General features: G+C 34.0%; 1 protein-coding gene across 1 annotated transcript; it reads left to right on the forward strand.

Moving 5' to 3' along the window:
* The first annotated feature begins 7231 nt into the window (after positions 1–7231).
* LOC148944785 (E3 ubiquitin-protein ligase NRDP1-like) lies at positions 7232–11081 on the forward strand. The gene is made up of 3 exons (XM_089100174.1): positions 7232–7243; positions 9595–9708; positions 10714–11081. The coding sequence occupies exons 2-3, from the start codon at positions 9637–9639 to the stop codon at positions 11011–11013; spliced, it is 372 nt and encodes a 123-aa protein (XP_088956300.1). The 5' UTR covers positions 7232–7243; positions 9595–9636; the 3' UTR covers positions 11014–11081.
* Positions 11082–11827: the final 746 nt, after the last annotated feature.

Raw genomic sequence — 11827 nt, forward strand, 5'->3', positions numbered from 1 at the left:
TTCAAAAAGGGCTCATTCGATCGGAAATTGAAAGGACTAATTTACTTTGATAACTTTAAGATAACTTTGAATTGAAGTTATCAAGTATTTTGGGCAATATGTTGCATCAAGACTGGGCTGGGTAATTGTAGACAGAGAAAAGCCAAGACCAGATAGTCCAAGTAATTGAGAGGCAAATGTTTCAATGGCTGAGGCACGGGTAAATGGCAGGAGTATGAATGACTCTCTTATTGGACACATACTTGTCAGCTTAGTTTTTGGAAAGGCATACCTGCCTAGAGTCTTTGGCATGCTGATCAAGAATTTAAAAAAGAGGCAAACAAGGCAGACCCGCCTATGGTCTTAAGAAGGTTGACCAAGAATTTGAAATTGACATAGGACCATAAATTTGCTTGAAATAACTGGCAAAACAATTGTTTAAAGCCATTTTTATCTTTCAAATAGTACCTATTCGTTGCCTAATGAAAGGAAAATTTTTAGATAGCAATTTCCTTCAATGTATTTGAAAGTTATGGAAATTTGATCTTTGAGGGTGACAACGCCCCCCCCCCAGCCCTCAGGGCAAGGGTTGTTAGTTATGCCCTGGGGGCATATAAGGTTTTTATTGAAAGAGTTGTCGTAGAAACTTCAATTGGGCTTATTTGATTGGAAATTGAAAGGGCTAGTGCCTTTTTTAATAGTTGAAAGTGATTGGAGAGAAACTAAAGCCCCTCTCACCCCCACTATTTCCCCAAACACATCCACTAAAAATGTTGAGATAGCCATTCTGTTTAACGTAGTTTAAAGTTCTGGAAATTAGGTCTTTGAGGATGACAACCCCCCTCACAGCCCTCAGGGCAAGGGTTGTAATTTATGCCCTAGGCGCATATAAGGTGTTTATAGAAAGCATTGTTGTAGAAACTTAAAAAGGGCTCATTCGATTGGAAATTGAAAGGGCTAGTTCTCTTTTTAATAGTCGAAAGTGACTGGAAGGCTTAACATTTTCAAACAGTTCGTGGTAACGAACTGTAAGTAAGGAGCGACCCGGCTCAATGGTAACCGAAACTATAAAAAACGAAATTTTGATACCAATTGATACATCAAAAGATTCATATTGTTATGCTGATTTCAAATATACAAGTTTCGTCAAGTTTAGGCTTACCCATCAAAAGTTACGCGCCTGAGAAAATTTGGCTGATTTTCGAAAAAAGGGGAAAACAACCCCTGAAAGCTATATAACTTTAATGAAAATCACACCATCATATTCAGCGTATCAGAGAACCATACTTTAGAGGTTTCAAGCTCATATCTACAAAAATGTGGAATTTTCCATTTTTTGCCAGAAGAAAGATCACGGATGCGTGTTTATTTGTTTTTGTTTTTTGTTGTTGTTTTTTCTTTTCCCCATGGGTAATCGTATTGACCCAGTGGTCCTAGAATATCGTAGGAGGGCTCGTTGGAACGGAAATTAAAAGTTCTAGTGCCCTTTTTAAGTGACCAAAAAATATGAAGGGCAACTAGGCCCCCTCCAACGCTCATTTTTTTATCAAAGTCACTGAATTAAAATTTTGAGATAGCCATTTTGTTCAGCATTGTCGAAAATCTAATAAATATGTCTTTTAGGATGACTTAATCCCCCACAGTTCCCAGGGGAAGGGCTGCAAGTTATGAACTTTGCCCATTGCTTACATATTGTATTGGTTATTGGGAAGTGTACAGACATTTTCAGGAAGAATTTTTTTCTGGTGGGGGGGGAGGAGGGGATTACTCGGGAGAATCTTTCCGTGGAGGATGTTTCTTTGGGGTAAGGGACATTTCTATGAAGGGGGCGCCTGATTTCCAAGCATTATTTAAAAAATGATCAGAAATTAAATTAAAAAAAACAAGTTTTTTCAACTGAAAGTAAGAAGCAACATTAGAACTTAAAACGAACAGAGATAATTACGTATATGAGGGGGTTCGCCCCCAAGTCAATACCTTGCTCTTTACGGTACAGTTTTTTTAGTGATTTAAGCAGAGCTCTATCTTATAATTAAAAGGCCGGTTTGAGTAAGGGGGTTGTGAATTAAATTTTGTTTTAACTTTTAAATTAAAGAGCGTGGAATTGACTAAGGGGAGAACCCCCTCATATACGTAATAACATATACGTAATAAAAAAAACAATAAAAAAAAACAAGCGATACGGCTCAATAGTAATCGAAACTTTTAAAAACGGAGTTTTGATGTCAATAAATGTATCAAATGAATGAGCTTACAATGCTGATTCTAAATATATAAATTTTATTAAGTTTAGTATTACTCATCAAAGGCTATGAGCCTGAGAAAATTTACCTGATTTTTTAAAGAGGGGGGAAAACATACCCTACAAGTGAAAGAATTTTAATGAAAATCACACCGTCAGATTCAGCGTATCAGAAAACCCTATTACATAGGTTTCAAGCTCATATCTGCAAAAATCTGCAACTTTGTATTTTTTGCCAGAAGAAAAATACACGAATATAGAAGTTCGTTACGTAAATTAATTTGTAAATTACGTCAGAACTAAATTTAGAGACATCTATTTAGCAAAAGAAGAGTAAAATTTCTATACAAATTTTGTTTACTTATTCAATGACGGTGAGCCAAAATAAAAGCTGCATTAACTAAAAAACGATCAGAAATTAAATAAAAGAAAAAGTTTTTAAACTGAAAGTAAGGAGCGATATTAAAACTTAAAACGAACAGAAATTATTCCGTATATGAAAGGGGCTATCCCCTCCTCAACGCCTCGCTCTTTACGCTAAAGTTTGACTCTGTCTCAAAACTTTATTTTTTAAAACAATAAAAAACTTTAGCGCAAAGAGGGAGGCGTTGAGGAGGACAGCCCCTTTCATATACGGAATAATTTCTGTTTGTTTTAAGTTTTAATGTCGCTCCTTACTTTCAGTTGAAAAAACTTGTTTTTTTATTTAATTATAGTAAAGATCGATGTGGGTACAATGTCTTATTATTTTTTTATTTCTATTTTTTTTTTTTTAGACCAGGGCACTTCGTATCGAAGGAGTTGTCTTAGGAACTTCGAAAAGGGCTCATTCGATTGAAAATATAAAGGACTAATGCCTTTTTAATAGTCGAAATTGATTGGAGGGCAACTAGTCCCCCTCCCACGCCCACCCACACACATCCAATAAAAATTTTGGGATAACAATTTTGTTCAGCCTAGTTGATTTCCTGATAGAAAATGTTTTTGAGGAGGACACTCCCCCACAACCCTCAGGGTAAGGGTTTTAAGTTCTGCCCTGGGGGCATATAAGAACGATGTTGGCACAATGTATTATTATTTTTTTCCTTTAGACCAGGGCACTTTGTATCGAAAAGGTTGTCATACAAACTTCGAAAAGGGCACATTCAATTGGAAATTGGAGTGGCTTGTGCCCTTTTTAATAGTCGAAAGTGATTGGAAGGCAACTAACACCCCTTCTACGCCCACCATTTCCCGAAACACATCCAATCAAAATTTTTAGATAGTCATTTTTTTCAGCGTTGTTGATTTCCAGATATAAATTATATTTTTGAGGAGAACACTCCCCCACAGCCCTCAGGGCAAGGGTTGTAAGTTATGCCCTTGGAGCATATAAGGTTTTTATAGAAAGTTGTTGTAGAAACTTCAAAAAAGGCTCATTTGATTGGAAATTCAAAGGGCTAGTGCCCTTTTTAATAGTCGAAAGTGATTCGAGGGCAACTAACCCCCTCTCACGCCCACCTTTTTCCCCAAACACATCCAATCAAAATTTTGAGATGTCCATTTTTTGTTCAACGTAGTTGAAAGTTCTGGAAATTAGGTCTTTGAGGATGACCACCCCCCAACAGCCCTCACGGCAAGGGTTGTAAGTTATGCCCTAGGGGCATATAAGGTTTTTTATAGAACGCGTTGTCGTAGAAACTTGAAAGTAATTGGAAAATATATGCCCCCAGGGCATAACTTACAACCCTGTGGAGAGTAAGTGAGTGGAGAGAAATTAACTCCCCTCTCACGCCCACCATTTCCCCAAAAACATGCAATCAAAATTTTAAGATAGCCACTTTTTTCTACGTAGTTAAAAGTTCTGGAAATGATGTCTTTGTGGATGACAGACGAGCTAATACTACACACGGTACAAGACTTGTCAGACATGTTTTTCTAGGTTCAATAGCCAAAACTAAAGTTCGTCATATTACGTATTCAAAGGTGGTCTCTTTGTATAAATACTGGTTTCACCTGGAAGGCATATAATCATGTTTTTTACACTATAAATTAAGATGCAACTGGTTTTTCTAGATCAGTTGAAAAAAAAACTACTTGAAAAGATAACCTTTTATTGTTAAAGTTATTCATTTTCAATGGAGAATTCTAAAAGAAGCTTGGTAAGTGGATATATATATTATTTCTATTTATTCAAGACTTTTTTCCTACAGTTACCTATTAACTATCTTTCATCTGGGTTTCGGGGAACTATTGCAATTATCAAATGCAAATTCATATGTTTATGTGACAGCTGGTCAGGTATAGGGTATTTATCAGAAGGCTTGTAGGAATATCTCATATTTAAGACTAAATTCCCTGTCGTCTGGCTTTCAGCGAACTAATGCAATTATCAAACGCAAATTCACATGTTTTATTACACCCGTTCAGATATAGGCTATTTGGCTTAAAATGCTTCTTAAGTACTGTACAGAAATATTTCATTTTTAAGACTAAAATTGAACAATATGTCGCCTTTAAATATAAACAATATCGTTAATGTACTGGAGTGAGCTTCGGTTTTGGGGGGCTGGGGCTTAGGATTATTCTGAATTAATATCAAACGCCCATAATAGTCAAAGTGGTGTTTTTTTCTTTATGTATCGTATTTAAAACATGTTTTATGACACCCATACAGATATAGGCTATTTGGCTTAAAGTGCTTCTTAGGTACTTTACAGAAATATCTCATTTTAAGACTAAAATTGAACAATATGTCGCCTTTAAATATAAACAATACCGTTAATGTATTAGAGTGAGCTTCGGTTTTGGGGTGCTGGGGCTTAGGATTATTCTGAATTATCACCATCCTATCTCCACGTCTAGCTCGAACCATTGACTTGCCTCTGGCGCAAGTTCTATTCCTACATTTGTTCACAAACAATTTTAATTTTGCAATTATTATTATTTCTTTCTGTCTTCAATGAGGTACTCACATCCCTGCCTACATGGTCAACTTGGTTTGGGAAATTATGGACCAGTTTTTGGGTGTCATAATTATTTTAGTCTATGATTTTAAGAAAAATCAGTGTCCAGGAACCTTTTTTAGTCAGGGTTGAAAAATAACGGTATGAGTTCTAGTAAAGCAGGAAAGGGTTATGGGCGAAATAGAATAAAATTTTCAGTTAAAATTGAAAAATTACAGTAGTGGAATGTTGTAAAATTACCGTAAAATAAAAACTTGTTAATTAAAATTGGTAGAAATAAGGTAAAAAAAGCTACTCCCTAGAAAATATAGGTTAAAATTCGTGTTTTAGAATTGGCCTGTAGCTACAAGACCAGTTGAGCATTTCTTTTTGAAAGCATGACTTTCAGCTTTTAATGAAATTTTGTAATGATTCTAATTTTCCGGGCTTAAAAAAAGATGATACCCTTTCATCTGGAGTTTTATCAATTTAATTAACAGTCTAGTTTATCCTTTTGATTGGGACACATTTTTGATGCGTTTCTAAAAGCCTCCCCCCTCCCTCCCAAACAAAAGTCCTGGATACGCCCTTGAGGGTTATATATCAATTTCTGCCTCCCTTCGTCTCTCCCTTAGAACTTTTGATTTCCAATTGACTGAACCCCCTCCAAAGTTTATTCGACCACCCCTTACACACGAACTGCCCCTGAGAAAAAATAAATGAACAAATATTAATAAATTGAACCCTTATGGGTCTTTACTATAGGTAATGCTATATGATTGCCTCTGACTTAAACAGGAGAGTAGAAATTTCAATGTTCCTTCTAATGAAGTGGAAGTATCCAAGGGGAAAATAGGGCGATGGTCAGTGGCGTGATTCCTTAAGCTTAGCCAGTCGACCCAGCTTTAAATGAGTACCTGGAGAAATCTGGGGAAGATAAGCAGGAAGGATATGCGAAAGCACAAGATGGCTGGTCCGTAACCCCCATTGCACTTCCTGGTTGAAGAGCCACGATATGGAAAAAAGCAACACCGGTTTGGACCTTGAGGGTCTAGTGCCGTCATACTTACTAATGTATTCTATCGCCCGTCACTTATCTTTGTGGCTATGAAACCGGTTTTCTCAGATCTTACATTCAGATCAAAAACTTGAGTGTGTTCTGGAAAGTACCAAGAATTCTTACCCAATCTTGTTGACGAATAGTCTTTCATTTAATCTAGCTTGGTTTGCTTGATTCAGGCTTTCTTCTCATCTGTTAGAGTTACTTAAAAAAAGGTTTCCTTATTTTTTTTAGCACTGGAGACGGTTGGGCGGAGGTCCCTGACAAAATATATGTTTCTGTCATTTTCGCTTCTTTTTTGTCCACTGGCTGACGTTACCCTCTGTTTTTCACGGATATTAAATTTTATTATTTTTCGATACTGGTGCATTATGTGGACACTGCTAAAAAGTCAAGTTTGGTTAATGCTAATGAAATAAAATAAAATAGGGTGAATATATCATAGTTTATAAACAAATTTGGGCTATATATTTGCACATTAGGGGTGGGAGTGGGGGTCAAGCATACCATATATTAAATACGTAACCTTACCTAGGTACCTTCCCCCCTCCCTAAACCCCCAAAAAACAACAGTTCAAATATCGTAGACGCAATGAAAACTACGCTTTGCATTCCATTTCTCAATAGAGGTCCCTTGAGAATAACCAGTCTGGCGGGTTTCGTCTCTTGTTAGTATATAGCAGTGACCGCATAAAGCACCAGTACATCTTTATCTTGTCTGTCATATGTCAATCCTGCTTCTAGCCCTGTCTGTCTTCAACAGCTCACAGAACTAATATAATTCCATTTTAGCTAATATTTCACCATTCCAAATTATAATTACCTGTCCTATAATCTATAATATACCTTATTGTTTTAACAAGAAGAGACTGAAATCACAAGACGACCTTTCAATACAGTTGACGTAATACAGCTATTCACAAAGAAAATCAATAAGTCATATCCAAACCTTTTTTTATCTCCCTTTTAAAGAGAAATTATTTATGCACAGTATAGCATGTTTTGAAGCTGTGGAAATCTCAAGGTGTCGTAAAATATGTCAGTAAAATATTAAGATACTGGTCAACTAAATTACGTAAAATAGGTAAAATACCAATTATACGGGGGTCCGTAAAATTACGGTAAAATACGTAGAATACCCAATTTTACCGTGACCAATTTTAATCAGGTGTATTTTAAGGTAGCATAGAAACAATGACTTTTCGCATTGGATTTATATCCAATGTTTTTTGTAAAACATGGTTTTTATATGATTTTTTGTAAAAAACAAAAAAAGGGGGCAGTTGGTGGAAAAATTAAAACCAAATTTTCAAATTAATTGTTTTAAGATTTATTCCTCTTAAGGAGGGTTGCCCCCTCCTCATTACCTTACTCTTTGCGCTAAAGCTGTTTGCACTTTTGAAAAAACTTGATCAGGTGTGTAGGAATGAAGGTGAGTTTGAAGGTAACATTATTAAGATAGAAACAATAGCTGCGTTCGTTTTCACCGTTCGTTGTTCTTAGTACTAAGAATATTTTCTTGGTTTTACTCTTAAATTGCATTTTATTTCGCCGTTCTAAGAACGTCGTTTTAACTGAAAAAGCGGCTTATGAGAGATTTCCTTAGCCAGATAAAATTTCAAAGCCACAGATAAAATTTCAATCAACCAGCACAACAAAAATGGAAAATATACTTGTGAATGTAGCAAAACAAGCAATGGAGTTACTAGAGGAAAGTGACTGAAAGTTTTGCACTTGCTGGTGACTTAGAGATAGGAAAAGTAAGTCTGGACGTATTTTATTCCCTTGTCCATTGATTTTTTTTTTAAGAAGGCAGTTATTCAGTGTTTTTTTTATTACACAAGGAAAATGGAAATTTTTGGTAAAAGTCTAGTTCAGCTACTTTTTTCCTATTTTGGAAAGGGGTTAGGTTAGGAAAATAAAACTTTACGGGATGGGTCTATATGCTAAAGTATGCTCCGGTAAGGTGTTTTCAAGTAATCTATCGCCACTCTTTTTCCCTCTATAGGGCAGTGACTTTTGCTGACCTTTAAAGATTTTTGTGTTATAAAAGTGGAACCGTACAAAACAGGTCTTTTGCTTAAATGAAGTACAAGAAGCCTGTTTTCAGCTTCACAACTTTGCTCAGTCCTAATTTATGAGGTTTTAAGGATCTGCAAATACATTTCCTGAGTTTTAAAAAGAAAATATTAATATGGCTTGAAATTTTAATCAAATAATAAGAGCTGCATCTTAAGAACTAAAACCAGAGAAAAAGAAAATGAAAAACTGAAAATTCCTATAAAATTTTCCTTTGTCAAAATTTCAATAGGTTAGAAAAGAGACTTGTCAAGCAAGCAAACTTTTAACACTTAGAAATCAGAAGAGGGTCAACTTAACGAAAAACATATACGAAAAACAAATCACTACCATTTTTTAAATGAAAGACCCCATCAACAAAATCTACAAAATTAAATAAATCAATAAACTTGGGGGGGGATACTAGGGCCACTTCGTTGATACTAGGCGTTCATTTGTCTTTCTGTATACCAATTTTAATGGACCAAACTGTAGTTTGGAATTATCTGTTTGGAGTACAGTTTGGACTATGAATTGTCAAAAATTCAAACAAAACCATGATAATGAGTGTGAATTAAGGAATTAAAAATGAGTATCTTTTTGTTGTAGCTACATTTCTCATTCTAGAGAGCTACATTTCTATAGCTTTACCCAATTTTCCATGCTTTATCTTCTCTTTGAACAGCATTGTCTTCTCAATTTGCATTCTTCAGCTAAATTTGTTCTAAAAAAAAATTGTACAAAAAAAGTTCTTTATTAGCCTAACTAAATTTATATTGTAAGTTCGTGATTTTTAAAAAATGATTCAAAAAGAGCCACGCTAAGGTATAAGGTGATTTGAGCCTATAAACATGCTAGACTCACCATTCTATGCAGAGCAAGTACATTTACGTTTGCTGAAAGAAAGTTCCAGTTAAAAAGATGCGTGCACTTGTGAACGAATGTTACTAAGTTAAAAAAAAATTATCATTTTAGGACACAGTTTTTACAGATGGTAAATTAGATTTTATTGGATATTTTAGTATTTTTTATAACTATTATAACTTCTCTGTCACCCATTTAAAAGCATCGTTCTTTTGCTTCTACCAAGTAATTGAACAAAATTCAAAATATTTGTTGAGGGTTAACAACCCTTAACAAAGCTACTTTATTGATTGTAGGTCTCCATCAAACTGAATTACAGTTTTAATTATCTATATGGCAGGATGGCTTTACAGTTGTTTTTTGTGGCCTGTAAACATACTAGATTGATCAAATACATATACAAAAGTTTGCTTTTATTTTTTAAAATAAAAAAAATAAGCAGCTAATGGACATTTTTATGTTTTCAGGGTACAGTATTTACAGACAGTACATGGCTAACAAACTTTGAAATGGTTAACGAGAATTCAAACTTTTTTTCAAGTTGGAGACTTGTGTCAAGACCTGTTCATTGGATGTTAGAGGTAATTTTATTCCTTAATTATGTCAATCATTTTTCTAAATCTTCAACCATTTCTTCAGAAATCCCACATGCAAAACACGCGTGTTCATTAAATTCATGCCAATAAACGCAATTTCAAAGACTATAACCTCTAAGATTGCTCCTATGAAACAAAGAAGAGAAAGTATAATAAATAAATAAAAAACAAACCAAAAAGCAGAGAAAATATATATATATATATATATAATAAAAAGGTGGGTAATAATAAAAAATGTGGGGAAGAAAAAGCAATAATTATTTTTTTTTTTTTGGTTATTTTGAACAAAAAAGCCCGGAATTTCAAGCTCGTCAATTTCTGACTGGATGGTGAATTCAAAGTTGGTATTGACTAATTACGTCTAAGATAGCAGGCACACAGACAAAAAGTTCCCAGAGAGGGGGGGTACATTTCGGGAGGGCCCGAATGGAAAAAATAGCAAAAATAAGTGGTTAACATGAAAAACACAGGAAATTCTGAAACAAATAGTAAAATCTTTAGATTTAAACGAGTATATATATATATATATATATATATATATATATATATATATATATATATATATATATGATTGTCTTGATTTTCGATGCATTAATTGTGTATTTAGAAGAAACCTGTTGGAAGCAGAAAGGAGTCTATTATAGATTCCAAGGTTCTGTTTTCCGAAAGATGACAGGGAATTTATGGATATTATTTTTACCCTTGTTTTTATAAGATGCGACATTTTTTAATTGTCATATGAAAGTTAAAAGAAAAAATAAATTGCTTTGTATTCTATCGCTTTTTTATTTTTCGTTTCTTAATTTGCCTTAAATGAAATATACAAAGTTTTGAACTTGAGTTCGAAATTTCCTTTTTCACATTGAATTTCACCTTCAACGACTTTTTTTATATATATGATTTTACAACTAACTCTGCGAGAATAGCAGTCAGGACTTGCTTCAAACGATTTATTTTTCCCAGAATCTCAACGGATTTTTCTTTTTCCAGGTAGCCAGAGAGTGTCTATCCAAATCTGGATGTCCTTTGGAGATGGTTAACACTCTGATTCAGAACTCACACGCAAATCGATGGCCTCCTGGGCTACGTTCCAAAAAAGTTCGAAGAGCAAACCGGGATCGATTAACAGCATATCGCTGTCGGTATCATAATGTATGCTGTCGGAAGTTCAATTTTGATTTAAATATTATAATGGCATCGGATAACACTCACATGGACCAACAGATTTTTGTTATAAATCCTGGATTTTTAGTCCTGTATTTAAAGCAATTTATGTTTCAAAGTGATTAAAAACTGATTTTTAACATGTAGAAACGGGATTTTTGTGTCCGGGCCAATAAAACATGAGTAAAAACTTAGCGTAAAAGCTTTTGTGTTTCTCCAATTAGTTTCAATAAATATTTATATTTACTTTATTTTCTACAGTCAATGAAAACTATTCATGTAGAAGAAAGTATATGAACCTCCTTCCTGAATATGTATTAGGTGGATGGGGTTTGAAAAATCAAAAAGTATTCAGAAAATCACAATTTTCACAGGTTTAGAGATGAATCAGACGAAATTCTAGAAAACAGGAAGATAGTACTAAATAATTTAGTTGGAAAAACTTTCAAATAAATAAAACGAATTGTAACTTTAGCTTAATGTCTCATATTGATGTGTAAAGTCGGTTCTGGCTTCTCTTGCGTCTGGGGTGAAATCCTGATTACTCCCCCCCCCCCCGGCCTCCCACAAAATTTGGTGTGCTAATTTTTGACAAAATTTTCATTTATTAACAAAATCATTTTCAGTTTAATACTTAATAAATAATTTATTACTTAGTTATTAATAATTAATAAATTTTTTTAACTGTCCCCTCTACTCTATTTTAATAAAAATAAAATTTCAAAAATTACAAAATGATTAGAAGATACATTCCATAATTTATGTTTAAAGAAATATAACAAGATCCAAGAAAGTTTTCTTTCCTATTACTTGTTGATCCAAATTTGCCATCTTTTTCGGCGAAAAACGGATTCTGTATCCATGTATTTTATATAAAATCAAGATTCGTTTCAAAATAATACAAAAATATTATACTAAATAATACGAAAAATGAATTAAA

The sequence above is a fragment of the Artemia sp. Qi Xiang Cuo genome, chromosome 14 (genome assembly GCF_049724085.1).
Source record: "Artemia sp. Qi Xiang Cuo chromosome 14, ASM4972408v1, whole genome shotgun sequence".
In the NCBI taxonomy this organism is placed as follows: Eukaryota; Metazoa; Arthropoda; class Branchiopoda; order Anostraca; family Artemiidae; genus Artemia; species Artemia sp. Qi Xiang Cuo.